Raw genomic sequence first — 21,479 nt, 5'->3', positions numbered from 1 at the left:
TGTTCTTTTCTTCATGAAATACCAATGAACATAAAATCAATAAACCTCAGTCAAATATAACTATACCTCATACTTAAATTAATATTTAATAGTTTTTTTTCCTTTCTATCCTTCACGATATACATATCACGTACAAACGATATACCTTAGACCAATATAAATATATCATAAACTTAAACTAATTTACTATTAAATGATTTTTTGTTTCACGATATACAATAGCATATAAAAATTATATTCTGCAATCATAAGCATAAATATTATAGTGAAAAATTAATATACCACCAGTATAGTGGAAAATATATGTTAGAGATTTTATAACAATGGAAGAAAATCAAGATTTATTACAACTCTATTGTAAAATAATACAAGGACTAAAATAAGAGATTGATTAAATATATGTTACAATACATATATATACACTATATATATTACATATATATATATGAAATGTAGAAGAGAAGATTACAACACATGTAATATAATATATGTATATATATAACAAGAGAATAATATATATATAAACACTCACTCACAACCTTGAGTGTAGATTAGTGGGGATCACCATGACTTGAACAAGGTATTACACCTTTGTCCAAAAGCTTATTTCCCCCTATCTCTAAGCACTAAGGGAACTCTCTAGGAAATAGCTTTGGGAATTATCAAGCCTTTTAGGGTTTTCTAGCAAAGTGCTTTCTTGATAGAAAACTTCATCTCACTCAAATGAGCACCAAAGACCTCCTTTTATAATGTATAGGTGATCACTTAGAATTCAAAATACACAACACTTATTTCTCTCATATAAATGAGTATTAATATAGTTTGTAACAACTATATTTCATACCATTTGAATCCTATCATCAAATTGTGTAACAACCCTTTTATTACACTAATAATGTGTGATCAACACATGAGTTACAAGTGACAACAAATTGTAACTCCTCTTCAAGTAACAACATGTAGGTTACAAAAGTGTAGGTTATAAAAGCATAGGTTACACATTTATTTACCATACACTTAATATATATTATTCACATAATATTATATATTACCACATTTTAATCTACATATTATTATATTAAAAATAATATAACAATCCCCCACTAGATTAAAATGTGTGACACACTTGTAACACACTTGTAACATTTATTTAATCAATCAAAATATTATATCAAAATATAACATTCCCCCACTTTGATTGACTAAATACACACTTTTAAGAAGTCTTGCTCAGGTGCATTAGATAAAATGTCTTTCGACTTGAATTTTATTTTAGTGTAATTACCACAAAGTTTGATGAAATTTTGGTTGCCGTAGCATTGAACCATTATTCCTTTAATACAAACCGGTGATAACACACACACCCTCGCTAATGCTCACTTGAGACCGCATGTCTCGCTCTTGCACCGTTAATGGCCATGTGCAAAATTCCAATTCATGGACTCTCTAGAGAATAACTCCCAATTCTCATAAGAGGCGGCACCACCTCTAATCCATATAGGTGGAGTTTTAGTGTCTCATCACTCTTTAGACACTTCTTAAGCTTAAGTGAGTTTTCTTAAGATTAAGCTCCATTAAAAAACCTTTCGATTTTAACCCTCAATTTTCACAACATGTACTCATTCATAGGTGGGACAATTGAGTACCATATTCACTCTATTGACTTGTTATTACCTATTGAACTTAAGACTAGATGTTTACTAGTGTTAAGATAGGTTACCATCAAAGAGAGAAACACTAAGGGAGTTTAGGTCCCATCCCTCGAAAATTCATGCTTTAATCTTGTACGGAGATTAAGCGATTTGTTATAACCTCTCACTATTGATTCCATGTGAATCATGCATGCCAAAAAATATAGTGTTCACTTTGTGACCACTTTTCTCCTTAAGTACTTAAGCTTTGAAAATTCAATCATAAAAGATTAATTTTCACTCAACTCAAATTCTCAATAATTTTGATACCAAGCATATCAAAAATACACCAATTTAGACACCAAAGATGTCTAAATTCTCATATTTTATTTTTAGACACCAAGTATGTCTAAACTTTCTCATATTAGAGTATACACCCCCACACTTTCACATTTCATTATCAAGACAATATCTTGATTTAAAAATATAGAAGACCACTTTGTCTCTATAACTCTTTTAATTAATTTCCTTCTTGAAATTATTTTCACTTAATTTTGACACCAAAATATGTCAAAATTTTACATATACACATAGCCAAATTTGATTTAGAATTTGAATTCAAAATCAAATAAATTAATCAACAATGTCTCAATACATTTTGATTAAATTTGTGGCTCACCCCCACATTTTTACCATAAAGTGTATATAAAATATCACTTTTGTGTATTTTCCTCTTCAAATGACTCTTTAAGGCCACTTTAAAAATACCATTTGACATTTTTAGTTTTCTCAACAAAACTAAAATATCAAACTCACATTACTACTCATAAAATAATGTGATTATTTTTACTCATAATTTTAAGGTTATCTCCTTATTGAGATTAGCCCAAAATTATACCAAAGTTAACAAAATTCTCATCAATTTTGTTCACAACTTTGATCATTTAAGATTCAAAATTGCTTCTCCAATTTTGTTATCTTTTCACTATTTTTGAATCCACATTGATTCATTTACTTTTGAGTCCAAAATTGTTCTTCCAATTTATGGCTCATTTCACAAGTTTGGATTCACTTTTAATCCATTTGTTCTTGCTTATGACAATGCAAGTCCAATAAAAGTGTAACTCTCATAGTCTATTTTTCCTTATCTCAAATATGAGATGATTATCTCTTATAACTCAATAAAAGATGTAACTTCTCAAAAGCCATCTTTTATTATCTCATAAAGTGAGATGTTCACTACCAAATTAAAAAAGAATTTAAAATATTCTTTATTCACAAAATAGATGATAATAATTTCCACATCAATAGCAATAAACAATATTATATTATTACTATCAACATTATTATCATACTATATAACTCATACATTAATATAATATGTATGTTACAAAATGACATCTCATATGTGTAACATACACATAATATCAATATTAAATTCACAAATACATATGTTACATATCTCATATATATATAACATATATACTATAATATATATCATATATACATGATATATACATTAATTACACAACTATATATGTTACATACCTCACACATATATAACATATACATACACTTTAATATACATGCATGATATATATTATATACACATATATACATATATTATATATGCATGTCTCACATAAATACATAGAAGTAATTATTTCTACATATTTAATCTCACTAATATATATTATATCACATGCTCTACATATATATAATATATATTACTCATACATACATATTATATATTATATATCTCACATATATACATATAATAACATGATATAAAATTTAAATATCATATTATATACTACTATATATTATTAATATGATACAAACACATAATCACATATATATAACTCATATATATATATATATTATATTACTATCATATAAAATAGTAAATCACATAATATTCACCATCATGCTCACCCATGAATGGCTTTCACATAAAATCTCTTATCCTTGTATTCTCACAATCTTGATTTATCTCCTCTTCCATTGAAAAAGAAGTAAGCTTTTGATTGTTAGAGATTTTATAACAATGGAAGAAAATCAAGATTTATTACAACTCTATTGTAAAATAATACAAGGACTAAAATAAGAGATTGATTAAATATATGTTACAATACATATATATACACTATATATATTACATATATATATATATGAAATGTAGAAGAGAAGATTACAACACATGTAATATAATATATGTATATATATAACAAGAGAATAATATATATATAAACACTCACTCACAACCTTGAGTGTAGATTAGTGGGGATCACCATGACTTGAACAAGGTATTACACCTTTGTCCAAAAGCTTATTTCCCTCTATCTCTAAGCACTAAGGGAACTCTCTAGGAAATAGCTTTGGGAATTATCAAGTCTTTTAGGGTTTTCTAGCAAAGTGCTTTCTTGATAGAAAACTTCATCTCACTCAAATGAGCACCAAAGACCTCCTTTTATAATGTATAGGTGATCACTTAGAATTCAAAATACACAACACTTATTTCTCTCATATAAATGAGTATTAATATAGTTTGTAACAACTATATTTCATACCATTTGAATCATATCATCAAATTGTGTAACAACCCTTTTATTACACTAATAATGTGTGATCAACACATGAGTTACAAGTGACAACAAATTGTAACTCCTCTTCAAGTAACAACATGTAGGTTACAAAAGTGTAGGTTATAAAATCATAGGTTACACATTTATTTACCATACACTTAATATATATTATTCACATAATATTATATATTACCACATTTTAATCTACATATTATTATATTAAAAATAATATAACAATATATATATACCAAAAACTTAATTTAATATTCCTTATGTTCTTTTTTCTTTTTCTTTCCTTCATGATATACTAATGAACATAAAGACAATATTTCCTAGTGAAATATAACTATACCTCAAACTTAAACTAATATTCCATATTTTTTAATTTCAGTCTTTCGTTCATTATATACCATAGCACATTAAAATAATATACTACAATCTTAAACTAATATACTACCTTTCAGTTATTTCAAAAAATATATATATACTACCTTTCAGTTTTTTTTAATATATTAGTGCACATAAAAACGATAGACTATTGTGCAAAATAACTATACCAAACACTTAATTATTCAAGGTTATAATATGTTATTTAAGCATATAATTAGTTTTTTATTAATATATCGTATGATATACAAACAATATACCTTAAACCAATATACATATATCACAAACTTAAACTAATATACTATTAAATGAATTGTTTTCCACAATATACAGTAGCATACAAAAACTTATACCACAATCATAAGCAGATATACTATAGTCAAAAATTAATATACCACCAGCATAGTGAAAAAAAATTATACAAAAAACTTAATTTAATATTCCACAAGTTTTTTTTTTCTTGTTCTTTCCTTCATGAAATACCAATGAACATAAAATCAATATACCTCAGTCAAATATAACTATACCTCATACTTAAATTAATATTTAATAATTTTTTTTTCCTTTCTATCCTTCACGATATACATATCACGTACAAACGATATACCTTAGACCAATATAAATATACCATAAACTTAAACTAATATACTATTCAATGATTTTTTTTTCACGATATACAATAGCATATAAAAATTATATTCTGCAATCATAAGCATAAATATTATAGTGAAAAATTAATATACCACCAGTATAGTGGAAAATATATATATACCAAAAACTTAATTTAATATTCCACATATTTTTTTTTCTTTTTCTTTCCTTCATGATATACTAATGAACATAAAGACAATATTTCCTAGTGAAATATAACTATACCTCAAACTTAAACTAATATTCCATATTTTTTAATTTCTGTCTTTCGTTCATTATATACCATAGCACATTAAAATAATATACTACAATCTTAAACTAATATACTACCTTTCAGTTATTTCAAAAAGAAAAAATATATATACTACCTTTCAGTTTTTTTTAATATATTATTGCACATAAAAACGATATACTATTGTGCAATATAACTATACCAAACACTTAATTATTCAAGGTTATAATTGTAATTTCATTATCAAACTTTTAACAGAATGAACATTTTGTTAATTTTTTTAAAAAATGGACATTTATTAACTTTATTGTTAGATTTATGGTCATTTTGTATCTTGGCCCTAAAATTAAACATAAACCTAATAAGAGTTGTGTATAAATAGAAAGTGATGAGAGACTTTGTCATTCAAGTCATTCAACTCTCTCAGAATAATACTTACGTCTTGATGGAAGGTTGTGTAGAAGAACGATCAAATCACTAGTCAAAGTATACCAGGGTTATCACTTGGCAATATCTTACTACAAAAAAGAAATCGAGAGTTAGAGTGAATTAGTGGAAGGAGTTACTTTATTTCACTAAAACCAATTTAAGGTTCCAAAACTCGAATGTATGTATTTGACATTTTGTAAATCATATTTTAGGTTGTCAGATTATTACGTTAATAATCAAACATACATGGTAGTAAATTAGATCCTGATAAAATAAATATTAGAATATTTCTAATTAAGGAAATAAAATAATATTATTGATTCTGATAAATGAATATTTTATATTCATTGAATCTGGACAGAATCAATTACGTAATATTCTATATATGGTCAGATTTCTATATTCATTACCTGATTTGATTTCCTGAATTAATTGTCAAAATATTCTGACAATTAATGTGCCACAGATACTGATGGAGTATCTCACCTATAAATATAGGGTCTCGGTCCCCGAGCTCCTCACTCATTCTGTTCATAACAGCAAAATCCATCTAAAGAGAGTTGAGAGAGCGAGGAAGCCCGATTACCCACATCAACCAGTTTTCTTTGCAGATCAAAGCTTATGTGGGACTAAAGCTCAAGAATCAATGGCTGGAGGTATTTCGATCCTTATTCATAGTGTATACATATAATTTTCATGTATATATGTTTATGTATAATACTCAATGCTTTCATATTTTTGTTGCATAAAATTGTATGTAATACTCTGTTTCATACATTAATGATGATTTTATGCAGTATATATACATTGTATACGAGTATATATATACATGAAAGTTTTATTTTTCGGTCTATAATTTTTCCGTTTTCATTTTCGGTATTTATTTTAAATCCTCTATTCAAAACTATATTCATATAATATTTTAGATTGATTTTATGAATGAAAAGGATTTAAAACCCATCTGAAAACTGAAAAAATTCTCTTAAGAACACGATCGGACCCGAAAGAATTTTTTATGAAATTAAAGTCTACATTTTACTTGTTTTCGATGCTTGAAATCAATATGGATCTCTTAATTTATTCATTTAGATCATTTTGGAATTGGTTTCATGAATTTTGGTCATCGGTCTTGTTTTTCATGGCAGTTTTTCAAAAAAAAAAAGGAAAATTAAGAAAAATTTAAGAAAAATCCGAAATTTTGTTACTTTGATTTATTTTTGGAATTTTATTTTATTTCCTTATTTTTGTTGATTTAGTCAATTAAATTACATTTGTTTAACTTTCCATTCTTATTTAACATATATCTTCATATATTATATGTTATTTAGTAATAAATTATTATGGAAAGTTTTTAATTTGGTAAATTAATTACATGCTTTATTTTTACATGTAATTACAATAATTGTGATATTTTAAGAATGTGAATATTTAATTATTCTACAATTAAGTGCGCAATTATTATATTTATTTACCAATTAAGTAATTTATTGATTAAATTAATTGATAATCTGCCATTAAGTATATTCTTTAATTTTGCATTTAATTGATTTCATATAATTAATTGTACTAATTTGTATATTTACCTTATTTATACAAATTAATTATTAGTACAAATAATTAAGATATTATATGGTTATAAATGCATAATTAATTACATATCATGGAATTAAGCATTTAATATATTATCATACAATAATTGTTTTAATTTGTATTTATTTGGAAAATTTATTTTTAATACAATTAATTTTGATTCGTATGATTTAAATGCTATACATAAATTCCTTTTATAGTGCTAGATATATTTAGAAATGTTCAAACATTAAGATAGGTTGAATATTTTATCTAGCACATTAAGTTTCATAAAACCTCATAAAATTATTCATAAAACATTCATAAAACTTCCTAAAATGAATAAAATATGAATAAAATGTAAGTAATTTTGTGGTTTGACATAAGAAAACATGAACTTGGGACAAATGCTCATATCTAGAACGGTTTTTAATGATCTTCGGACGACCACACTAGGAGCACTAATCTCAGTGATTGTCTACTATGTTAATAACGAAATTACTTTTAGGTAGAGCCCAATACCTAATGTCAAAGTGAAAATATAATTTTATATAATTAGGGAGTAGCCACAGCATCCTTATTTGTATAAAACTATACATTAATTAAAATTCACCTTAATGGACATAACTTGTAATTAATTATATAGGTATAATAATTTTACCCCACAGGGATTTTATTATATTTGTATAATTAATTAGGATAATATGTTAAATTAAATTCTCTTAATTTACCCCACAGGGAGTTATGGGGATTTAATTTAATAGTGTTATCACAAATTTAATTAAAGATAGATAATAAACCTTCATTTTCCAAAACTAATTGTTTAATTAAATCTATCATAAAGTTCATCTAATTTTATTAAATTTAAAATTTAGCCCACAGGCAATTTTGGATTTAGTAAAATTTTAATCTTCAGTTTATACTTTGGTGTCTAGTGAACCACATAATTTTAAATAATTAGGGAGTAGCCACAGCATCCTTAATTATATAAAATTATATACATTAAGTGGATCAAGATCACATAATGGACATGAATTATGTGAACATAATAATCTTACCCTACAGGGATTTTATTATATTTACATAATTAATATGTTAAATTAAATTCTCTTAATTTATCCCACAGGAAATTATGTAGATTTAATTTAATAATTTTATCATAAAGTATAAAATTTTGAAACATTTATAAATAATTAAGTGTTTCATACCTTTCATTGAGATAGAAATATTAAACTTTAAGTTTTTCATAAATTGTGTAAATCTATCATAATCTACATCTAAATCTAATCTTATTAAATTAAAAATTTAGCCCACAGGCAATTTTTGTTTAATAAGATTTCATATGTAAGCATGTTTATTCATTGGTAAAAACATGATTCATTTAAACCTCAAAACTATATATGTAATTTTATTACATCACTATTCATAAATTTCTTCCATACCAGTAGAAATTTCCAAAAATTTATTCTGATAACTTAATCTAAAATGTACAGTTTTTACTGTATAATTAAGAAAAATAAATCACACTTTATTATCACCAATAAATTTTAATTTATTGTGTATGAATTCATTCTAATATAGTTAATGTGATTATTAACACATAGTGGATTATTTTAGATTGTTATTCCACATTCATAATTTCTTGCAAGGTTTACAAATAAACCTAAGAAAGTCAGTAACTGTGAGCAAATCTTATCCACAGACAAGATAAGTTCTCACATTTAGAAGTTTAAGGAACAAGCAATATAGTAGTGGCTTTGTTTTAAAATTGGCAAAGACCTTTATGTTCCAAGATTCTATTGAAACTTGATTTAGACACATTTAGAGGTCTTTACTACAAATGATGTCACTCATAAAGATATGCAAGTTCAATCTGACAATAAGAAATGTGTTATTAATAAGAATTCTTCTACATTATAGCACCAAAAATTATGGAACATATCTCCATAAATAGAATAAATGTTAGTAAATGGTGGGGATCTTCATTACACTAGATTTTACTAACTTTATTTAGAACTTGTGTGAATTTCATTAAGAATATGTATTCCAACAAGTCAAAATCGGTGCATACTAGAATTCTATCATATTAGAAATCATACAAGTCAATTAATTTTGAAGACATGGACTCAAATTTTGCATCTCTTTTTTAACGATTACTCACATAAATAATTTTTCTACAAAAGTATAGATTTATATGTTTCAAAGACATTTAAATCTTAAGTAGAGAAATGGTGCATTTTGCATATTAAGATAGTGAGATCAAATATAAAATGGAGAATACTACATTAAAATTCGTGAGTATGGATAAACTCCCAGTCTATTTACAAAGTTTCTTTAAAAGCATGGGTTCATTACCCGATACATATGCTTGGTACACCTAAATTATAGTGTGTAACAGATTTAAGAAACTAAGCATTTTTTGGACATGGGGTGGAGCCTACATAGCAAACTCCAATCTTTCCTAAATCTTTGTCTATTGATACTCAACAATGGGGTGTACATATCGAATCGTGTTCTAACCAAAGTTGTTTCTCAAACATATTTTGAGTTGTGATAAGGTTGAAAACCGACTTGATGACATGTACACATTTTATAAATACCCATATATAGTTAGAGTACAATTGTCAAAGAAAAGATCTGGGCCCTAAACCATAAATGAGCATATTTCATTTGAAAAGCTATAAGGTTTAAGGGTTACATATTTTATTATCCATCTCACAAAACTAGAATTGTGGAATTAAGAATTGACTTGATCAGTGGGAGTGATCAATCTAGGAACCTAATTTCCGAGAAAGATCATTCATATTTTCTCAAACTTCCACCTCAAGTGTTAGATTAATTATGATTCACAACAACCCTTAAGATTACTGGTTATTGAGAATTCATAACTAATCATTAATAATATACAAGTCATTGGTAAAATTCTAATAAGTTATGTTATTTAGTAATTGCTTACAATTTCTAAAATAACATGCTATTGAACCATTTGCTCTTTTAAGAGTTTGTTGGTCCATCCTTAAGATGACTTATTAGAACAGTAAGATCAATGTATTCTAGTGATCACATTTTTGTATAATAAGAGTTCAACTACAATATTAATTTGAGACACAAATTAAATTATAGAATGATAAAGAATTGAAGTTGTAGTACAATATGCCATGAATGAAGAAATGAATATCTTAAATAGCAATAAAGTTTATCTTTAGTAAAGTTGCCTAATGGGGTGGAGAACATTAATTAAGCATAGGTTTTTTCACCAATAATATTCATTAGGCAACATTGAGAAACATAAAGATATAAAAGAATATTCATTGCTAAGAAGTTCATTTTGAACTAAGAATCAATAACAAAGGAGATTTACATTCTTAATTGTTTTTATAAAAGATTCTATTATAGACCTTGGCATTTGTTGCTTGTTTTAATTCATTAATCAATTCCAAATAGTGAACTAGAGGAGAAGGTATATAGACTGCCATAAAGATTTTCCTCTAATAGTGGTGAACATATGCAAGCTTAAAGTGTCTACCTATAGATTAAAACAAACATCTCACAAATTGGTATTATATCATCTTTTCCTTTAGGTTTGAAAAGAGAATTATGGAAATAATTATATACCAGAAAGTTAGTGGGAGTAATATTTGTTTTATACGTCGACAATATGTTACTTGCAAATGATGATAAAAGTTTTCTATATAAGTTGAAATTATTCATATCTTAAATTATTATTTTGAGATAAGGAATATAAATAATATATATAATTTTAATTAATTAGAGAGTAGCCACAATATCTCTGATTAAATAAAATTATGTATTATTCATCAGATATAACTTTTATCTTTAAGTGTGATAAATTCAACTCGAACCAGCATCTGAAAAATGATCTGAAGTGAGAATAAATTAAGAACATTCATTTGCTTCTATTTTAGAAGCCTAATGTATGCCTAAGAGTCTGAATAAGACTTTGCATTACATTTGTTTCAGGATCGTTAAGTAGTATCAGAATAACTAAAGTTAAGACCACTTTATTTTTCATACAAAGTGATGAGGTATCTTTAAGATACTAAAAATTATATTCATACATATTTTAAGATGAATTGACCATCTGGAAATATAGTTAACCAATTAGATTCTAACATACTTCACTGGTTGTATTTATTCACGTAAATTAATATTTTATTACGTCCTTAAGATTACCAGTAAGTTATATTGTAGAGAATCTTGATTGTTATTTCCACTATAGAAGTCAGATTCATTTATTGTTTTGAGGATACATCTCGTATGATGTATTATAGAGTTTCATAGTAGGCCTAGAGTTCGAATTACGGTTCATTAGGCCATTAAGAAAATTTTGCGATAAATTCAGCTACAATATTTATGGCTAATAACTCTAAGAGTACTGGTCGAAGCTAGCATATCGACATTAAGTATTTAGCTATAAAAATGCGTGATAAGTGGTCATTAATCACGCAAACTGAATTGGGTGATCGCATAGATCCTTGACTAAAGGCATGCCGCAACACAAATTCAAGGATCATAAAGTAAATATGGGATTCAGTTAACCCATATGCAGTTTTTTTTATTTGTACAACCAAAAATTATTTTATGAAACTCTAATTTCGATATTTTCTCATATTTATGTGCACCTTAATTTCATCTGAGAAAATTATCGTAAGAGGACCTGAATAAACATAAGGGTTAGGGTTTATTCACTTAAGTACATTGCCACATAAAGTACATTGTTATATAATAAATATATCGTAATACATGGAAGATAATACTCGACTTATAATGAGGACATGTCGCTATGATTCGATGTTTATTATATAATGAGGAACATTTGGGTTTGAATGTTTTAGTTTAAATGCTGACCAAGTGGGAGAATATTAGAATATTTCTAATTAAGGAAATAAAATAATATTATTGATTCTGATAAATGAATATTTTATATTCATTGAATCTGGACAGAATCAATTACGTAATATTCTATATATGGTCAGATTTCTATATTCATTACCTGATTTGATTTCCTTAGGGCTGCACATTTAGACCCGCAAACCCGAAAAACCCGGCCACCCGCCCCGACCCGCTGCAGAAAAAATCGATCACCAAAAAACCCGTGTAGTCGGGTCGGGTTCAACCCGAAAAAGCCTCTAAATGGGTTTCGGGTTCGGGTGTAGATAAGTAGTTTTTTTTTGGTCGGGTTGGAACCCGCAACCCGAACATATTTATTTTTTTTTAAAAAAAAAGTTAATAATACTTAATTATTTATTAATTACATTCAGAAAACAAAAAGACTATTCATATTCTATATAAAAAAAAAAGACTATTGGTTGGTTCGGCGTGCTTTATTACTAGCGTGTGTGCATGGTCGAAGACGTGTATATTTAGTTCAGCGTGCTTTAATACTAACGTGCATGGTCGAAGACTGTCACTGTATTATTGGATGTTTCCTCTAAGTAGTTATTTTGAATTTGAATTGAATGGAATACAAAGCAATTCTTGGTAATGGAACTAGCTACAAATCTTTAAAAGTTCTAACTCAATCTTCTTTTTTAAAAAATAATAACCTTCATAGTAATTTCTGTAATAATCTATATCTAAAATACGTATGTAGCAGTAGTTTTTTTTTTTTTCTGGAACTTTAAATAAATAAATAACAACTAGCTTATTATAACTATATATATACCTTTTTCTCTAAATTTTGTGCATTATTAGAATTGAAAGTAGTCATGTAGTACTACTACCAGAGTTGAGTTAGCACCTAAACAAAATAAAAACCCATAAATTAAACATTCGGGCTCAGCCCCATAGGACCCGAACCCGACTACGCCCAACCCGAAAAAGTCCGACCCGATACCCGACGCACCCGAACACCCGAAAACCGGGTTCGGTTGTGCATTTCCAAGATCCGAAGCCCGAAAACCCGGACCCGACCACCCGAAAACCCGAAAACCCGACCCGTGTGCACCCCTAGATTTCCTGAATTAATTGTCAAAATATTTTGACAATTAATGTGGCACAGATACTGATGGAGTATCTCACCTATAAATATAGGGTCTCGGTCCCCGAGCTCCTCACTCATTCTGTTCATAACAGCAAAATCCATCTAAAGAGAGTTGAGAGAGCGAGGAAGCCCGATTACCCACATCAACCAGTTTTCTTTGCAGATCAAAGCTTATGTGGGACTAAAGCTCAAGAATCAATGGCTGGAGGTATTTCGATCCTTATTCATAGTGTATATATGTTTGATTTAATTCCGCATTTTATACATAAACATATATATTTCAGTTTATACATATAAATGTCTAACAATAAAATCCAATAGAAACATGAGATCCTAACAGTTTTATGAGCCAACATATTTGCAGAACATTTAACAAAAATAATAAGGCTCACATCTTTCTGCTTAGCTAAAAGCTGTTTACAAGCATGAACAATGAGACCAAAGCCAAATATCATCTTCATTGGATTGCGAATAGCTTGAATAGCCACTGGTTTTGTTTAATCTAGTTGGAGCTTCGTTATAGCAAAATGCTTCAACTACTTCTCGTGCTAAAAGCTAAGAGTTGTTTACAAGCATGAAACAAAACTAGATTTCATCTCCATTGAATTGTGAATAACTTGAATAGCCACTTGTTTTATTTAATTCAGTTAAGAGCTTCCTTAAATGCCAAAAGTTTCAGCAACTTTCGTGACAAAGTCCCCACAACATATGTGGACCGTATCTCCATGATGGACCCTTGCCACATAACCCATCACATGCTTTCCTATTCCTTTAAACAAAGTGGCATCGATATTAATCACATTAACCTTTGTGTAAATATATAGATTTAATTATTTTAATTGTATTTTAAATTATAACATATTTAATCACATTTTTGTTCGCCACTTTCACTTGGGTAGGCACCTCAACCAGCCTACACTGACGAGATGACAGTCTGACACAAAGGCAGAAACATTTACCTAAATCAATGAATGAATAGAGTGAACAAAAAAAAATCCATAAAACCAAAAAATGTAGCATCTTTAACAGCAATCATAGTAACCTATACCCAACTTAAATAAGCAGTAGGATCAGAGAAAGAGAGTGAGACAGTTATCTTCATCAAGAATAGCAATGAATATGAAATAGAATCTTCTTACAATTAAACTACAAATAAGGGGACCGTAAAAGGAAGGAAGAACAAATAATATGAACAGTCTATGCATAATTATGTTAATATTTTTGTCTGCTGCCGGTTTTCTCAAGCATGAAACCGATCACATAGAATACAGCGGGTAATATTCTGATCACTAGTACCTCTAGCTTGGAAAAAGGGTCCTGGCTTCTAAGATTTGAGCCATAAAATGAACTCAAAACTTGGAACTATAATTCCTGCTTAGCTAGACATCATTACATGTTCAATTGCTTGAAGAGCTTGATTGGCAAAGAAACGAACATCGACATCAGGGTCCTCACTCAGCTCAACCAGACATGGACGAATTGTCTTCTCTACAACCTGATATACAGAAAACCCAAATGGAAAAAGGAAGAGAGAATCTCTAATTAGATAGAGTATTGACAGTGTGTGTAACAAACCCTGATGCAGCTCAGCTCAAAATACATACACACATAGGTATCAGATACTTACAGACTGATCAACTATAGGGATGAGCGACTGCAGCACCTTAGCCACGTTGAACTTGATGTTGGGCACTCTAAAGTAAATATTCAGGGGAGCAATCAAAAACCACCAAACCAGATCAAATCCTTGCTTCAAATAAAGTTTATAGGTCAAAAAAATTAACTAGATACCTGTCCTTTGATGCATTGACAACGGCAGGCAGCAGTTTTGAACAGGTAATTTCTGAAGACATGACTGGGGCAAGAAGAGAGATTGCATGCAATATAGTCATGCGATACAAATAATGTGGGTTGTTAATCATCTCCAATACCTGCCCAGATTACATGAAAATTTCTGCTAATTTAGAGATATATCAGTATATACGTTCATATTCATCAAAAGTGACAAATAAAAAGGGAATTTAGAGTGAATTAGAAACCGCCTAGTATGATTAATACACAAAATATTCATTTATCAATAACTGAACTAAAGGGGAGAAAATTCTGAAAAACAGACCAACAACATGTATATTCTCATTGTAAGCAGTTACTTAAACTCCATCCCAAAAGTTTTGTTCCACGTGTTAGCCAAAAGAAAAAAAAATTGCAACCCCTGGAGTTAAAGAAATTGCAAAGTCAAAACCATTAATAAACCTGGGGAATTATATGCTGCATTGCCCAGTCTGGACCAAATTCTTCTGCAAGACGCTTCAAGTTGTTAGCAGCTGCATCACGGATTGAATGAACCTGCAATGAAACACCAGAATAATGAGCAACAGAAGAAACTGCATCAGTAGTTGATTATAGTTGACGTGATAAAGCATAGCTTACAAGTTACAAAAACAAGGACAAAATGGATGTGAATGGCAGAAAAGGGGAAGAACATAACTTGCATTTCGTTGGAAGGAATGAAAACACAAGAACGGGAATGTGAATAGAAATAGGTGAAATTAAATTTTAAGATGCATAAAAAGAAATTGATAAAAAAAAATATTTTTTTTTCATCTTGCATTGGAATAGTCTTTCTTCCATTTCAAAATGAAATAAGCAATCCACCAAAATGGTAGAAAGGTCATTTCATTAGAATGACATTCTAATACTTTGAAATGCAGCCAAACAAAACCTATAGTGATATGTTGTTCAAAATTGGTAGCATGCAAATCAGGATTACACAAACCTTATCTTGTAACCACTGCATGCAAAGGGCGCCAAGTTTGTCATCAAAAAAGCCTACACCCAATTGGCTAGCTAGTAAAGGTATATACTCTATAATTGCTAACCGGACCCTCCAATGTCTATCCTCAGCAAGCTCAACAATTGCTGGTAATAAGGATTGAGACAGCAGATCTATTCCAATAACCTGCACAAAAAGCTTGTTCAATGTGAACACTATCAAAAAGAAAAAAAAAAGTATTTAATAAATAGATAGTGCATTGTGCTCTGCAGGTAGAAGATGTGGAATAGTGAAGAAAAACATAAACACTAGGTGACTAATTAATTTTCAGTCGGACCTGATTCACTTGATCAAGCTTGCTGATAATATTAAGCCGCACATCAGGAAATTCATCCTTCAGAAGAGAGAGAAAAATAGGAAGGAGCTGTTCAATTGTTGCATCCTGCATTGACCAGCAAAATGAGCTCTTAAAATCACATGGCAGTTTATAATATTACAAATACTAAAATAATGTTGAAAGACCGATTGCATATTCCAGACCCAAAAAATCAGCACGAGAGAAACTCTAGCATTTGTTCAAATACATTTCTTTCATAAAAAACATACATTACAATGGAAAGAAAGTGACGTAATTCCATTAACACTAGCTCAAAAATTAATAGGGGACGTTAACAAGGATAAAATTACTAATGACATGGAATTCTACTTCGTCATATTAACGATTTATGTAAACTACCCCATCATGCTTTCTCAAGATCCTTCCGCAACATCTCAAACACTAATTCTCTCTTGTTTGTAAGGTACGATCAGCAAGAAGACTAGAAAGGATAAAGGTGTTGTGATTTGGGGAGAGAAAGGATTAACAATCTGTTAGGATCCCATATATGCCTTAAAAGGTTGTCTCTGCCCACATCCACATGGACACACCCCCTCTAATATGTTTAGTATTTTGGAAGTGAATTATACATCAATGGTTGTGGCAAATAGTATAAGAGCAGATACCCTTCACTGGGACCGACGTCACAGAAAAAGCAACCTGGATAAAATTGCCTACACATCATTATTAAGTGTGGTTTTAGTTTGTAGAATATATTCACTCAGGCAACCTTCTTTTGGAAGCTAGTCTTTCGTGATAGTTTACCTACGTGGTTGTAACTTAGTCCCTTGAACTGTTTGGTACATCAAATGATAAATACTAACTATTTATAAATAAAATGTTACTATGCCTAATCATTTTCGGAGGGTATATATAAATATATATTATAAAAAAAAAAAAAAAAGAGAGGTTTTTATCATCGGAAGGATCAAAAATGGTGAGCCCAAGAGATTTCTGTTGCACTTCTCATTTACACCTACAATCTTTCTTGCCAAACAAGTTTTTCTTTATCAAAACCCATCAATTTCCCTTCCCTCCACTCCCACTTCTTCAATTTTCTAGGACAGCAATTAATCCATCAAAAGCTCAAGCAATATTTGGCAAAGGAGGACTTAGATGGATGGGAATGAGTGGAGGGGCAATGATAGAAGGCGCAATTCCTTGGTTAACAATAATGATTGTGGGAGAGTAGAGTGAATTGAAGGGGTTAGTTCGTTAGAAAAGTTTTTGGCCACCATTTTGATCCTTCCACAACAGATAAGACTTAATCTCTCATCTCCTTTTCTATACCAAATGAAAAACATTCTCTTTTAAAATCATTAAAAGATGATTACAAGGAACATATAACTTTTTAACTATCATTTCAACTCTCCAACCCTTTATCTATCATCGCTCTTATTTGGGTCTAAGGGGATGTCAAACATTGAGCAAAAGAACACCCGCAGAAACATTCCTCTATTACACCATCCAAAATCAAAGAAAAGAAAAAGAAAAGGAAAAAACAATCCAAAAGAGAAATAATGAAAGAATTAGACTTTACTATAATTTCTAAACAGAAAAAGAGCATAAATTAACATCCCATCAGATGATTGTTAGGTGCAACACGGAGTTCTTAAAGCTTGGTTATGAGAAGAAAAAAAATTCTAAACAAGATGCCTCTCTTATGATATTCTTACCTTTCCTAAGATGGGAGCCATTCCCATTATCACAGAAGCTAAAGCAGATCGAACATGTTGAGAAGAATCTGATGACAATTCCTACAGAGTTCATTAATAAAGCAGTGATGTAGCAGATGCTTAAGAATGAACTGGCCTGTAATCGGCCAAAGTAGCAGACAATAATATCATCAAATAAAAAAGTTCTGGTGAACATGTGCACCTTCACACAAGGAAGAATATGTTGAATAGAAAGCTCTGGACTTAAAATCCTGCAAAATTTGGTCACTCGGCCAGCAGATGCTATACGTACTTCAGCCTCATTATCCCGAAGCAACCGCACGTATGCAGGGACCAAGTCCGTCCTGAAATAACATATATCAATTATTCATGTTTCTCAACATAGATAAAGATGCAACATTTATTTAGAGAGGTCTGCCACTGTCAAACAAAAGATGATTGAAATTATGTGTCATGAAATAATATCATATAATCTCACTCAACACCGACAAATCTGACATTAATGAAATTCATTACCTTGTTGGCTCAGGCCCCACTGCCTCGCAAAGCTCATACAGTTGATTTGCTACCATGTAACGAACACGCCAAGACTTATCCTAATCATATTCAAGGCAACATACCAGCTTAGGGAATCAGTGACAATGCTTATCAGAATTACAAAATTATGGAGTCAGAGAAATGCATGTCAGAATTAGAAGCTTATGGGATCAGTGAAACACAAAACCAGCTCTCTCATAAATTCCAGGTGGCAATAAGTAAATGCTAAGCTTGTCAAGTATGCTATCAGCTCATAATATTTTTTTTTTGTTTCCCAGTAACTGAAAATATTTCAAATATATATTAATTTGTATACGACCAGAAGTGTGTACAACAGTAGGACACACCATAGGTAAATTGTCACCTTAAATCTCCAGTATTAGTACTAGTTAGGCACCATTAATAAGACATTATTAGATTTCACATATACATATTAGAATATCGGTAGAAAATATGACGTACAGATAACGTGCAATTCAAAAATCAATGGAATTGAAATCTCTGAGAAGTATGCAACTTATAGTCTTATACATGGTTTCCTAGAATCTCCATATACTTTTACTGCTCTCTCATAGCCCAAAATTATGCGTAAGGTGTACCTGAGAGAAGTTAACAATAACAGGGAGGATATGTGCAACACAATCTTGGGGCTCCAACAATTTTCCAAGAGCTGCACACCCCTCAACGGCCAATAATCGAACAGAATCTTGATCTGAGATAAAATTAATTATGAGAATGTCAAAAGTCCTTGCCAAAACGTATTGTGGTATAATATGAAAGCTTACTTTAATTCGTAAAATTCCGATCTATAGAAACTTTTAAGAAATAATGATGACAATTAATGTATACAAACAAATTATTTGAACGTAAATATAAACAGCACTCAATTACCATCTTGGGTAAGATCATCAAATATTGACATGATTTCTAGCTTCAAATGAGCGGGTTCAACAGTTGCCGCAAATTTCCCCAGATTCGAGGCAGCAGACCTCCTGACCATTGGCATGTCATCTTGACACAATTGGTTGTATATTGATCGCAGTTCTGTCTTCAGTGCATCTGGCGCACTAGGATATGCAATATGAAAAAGCCCACATGCAGAAACTCGAGCAGTGAACCACTCACCAGCTGCTAACCTCTAAAGATAAGAAAATAAAAGGAGTAAAAGTTGAAAAATTAGTGAAAATATGTGAGCTCTGCAGTACTTTATCATCAACTCGACAAACATCCACTGATATATCAATGTTTTCATGCACATGTCATTGGGAAAACATAAAAATTATATTTAAACGAGGGGTTCTGGGAAAACTATAACCTCGATCAAAGATGTTATACATCTGTAATTCAACTTTTTTTCAGATAATAACTTTTAACAACTCAACTTTTTGCCCACTGATAATAAAAGAAAAGGAATTTCTTCGATCTCTTAGAAGAAAAACAAAGACAATCAAGAGAAATTGAATAAAGAGATCAACAATTTCAACAAAAATATAATAACTAACCAAATAAAAGGAAAATAATTTCTCACCTTTACAAGAGGAATAAACCAATCAACCAAATCACTCTCCCTCATTTGAGACCCAATTCTACACAAGGACTCCACTGCTTTGTCCCTTACACAGGTTTCCTCAACTGTGCAAAGGCTTTCCAGAGGTGCAAGCAGAACATGGGCATGTTCCACTCCACCAACATATGGGACAAACACCCCCATTTCTTCTGCCATTGCAAGGAGCACCTCATCATCGTCGTCATTGTTTTCACTCAAAAATGGGATCAATTCTTTACGAGTGCGGTCCTCCCCAAGAGCTCGTGCAATTGTTGATAGCCTACGAATAGAGTTTAACCGCAGCTGGATATCATCATTTTTCAGCTCATCTATGAGAACAGCTATTGGGTAAAGCGGTTCATCAACCATAGCCATTGCAATGCCAAATTTATCTCACAGCTCTAAAAGGACGAAAAAGAAATCGGAAGAAGTGAGAAGGAAGGGACAGAGAGAAAGAGAAGATTTGGATACTGATTTTAGGTTTTTGGGGAAAGTTTCATAAGAAATTTGTTCTTTTCAATCTTACAACACACAAAATTAGAATCTTATTTTAATTGAGTTTACAAAAAACAACCTATTAAGGGGATAATTAGACAATGCACCATTTGTTTTTGTGAAAAAAAATTATATTTTTATGTTTAAAGATTTTTTTTTACATTTTTACGATTTTTCATAAAAACAACAAGAAAATTACATAAAAATAACAGAAAAATAACATCAAATCAACAACAAAAAAATAACATACAAATAAAAGAAATTCAACAACAAATTAATAAGAATACAACATAAAAAGACCGTATTTTCAGTAAATAAAATTAAAAAAAAAAATTGTTAAAATATTTAAAATTTTGTGAAACCGTATTTTTATAATTTTTTTTGTTATTTTTGTGTATTTGTGAAATAATCCCTAATATTTAATTAATATAAGTAATATCTTCTTTCTTTTTTTTTGATATTTTGTAGTTTATATAGAGTTAATTTATGAATGATTTGCATTTGCAATAAGATTGATGTTATTATGTTGTTTTGTAGTTGTTTTAATGTGACTTTTAGAAGCTTTTTTTTTAATATTGTATAACTATT

At 29.6% G+C, this 21,479-nt stretch overlaps 1 protein-coding gene across 1 annotated transcript; it reads right to left on the bottom strand.

The window, feature by feature from the left end:
• Window positions 1-14,585: 14,585 nt before the first annotated feature.
• On the bottom strand, window positions 14,586-21,036 carry LOC115699489 (serine/threonine-protein phosphatase 2A 65 kDa regulatory subunit A beta isoform). The gene is made up of 12 exons (XM_030626931.2): window positions 20,379-21,036; window positions 19,742-19,988; window positions 19,450-19,562; window positions 18,830-18,909; window positions 18,516-18,657; window positions 18,314-18,394; window positions 16,599-16,703; window positions 16,265-16,447; window positions 15,742-15,834; window positions 15,280-15,419; window positions 15,116-15,182; window positions 14,586-14,983 (listed from the first exon to the last, which is right to left on the bottom strand). Exons 1-12 carry the CDS (start codon window positions 20,769-20,771, stop codon window positions 14,864-14,866), a joined length of 1,764 nt encoding a protein of 587 aa, XP_030482791.2. The 5' UTR covers window positions 20,772-21,036; the 3' UTR covers window positions 14,586-14,863.
• Between the last annotated feature and the right edge of the window lie 443 nt (window positions 21,037-21,479).

The sequence above is a fragment of the Cannabis sativa genome, chromosome 8 (assembly GCF_029168945.1).
Source record: "Cannabis sativa cultivar Pink pepper isolate KNU-18-1 chromosome 8, ASM2916894v1, whole genome shotgun sequence".
Taxonomy (NCBI): Eukaryota; Viridiplantae; Streptophyta; class Magnoliopsida; order Rosales; family Cannabaceae; genus Cannabis; species Cannabis sativa.
This window is presented reverse-complemented; position numbering and strand designations above follow the sequence as displayed.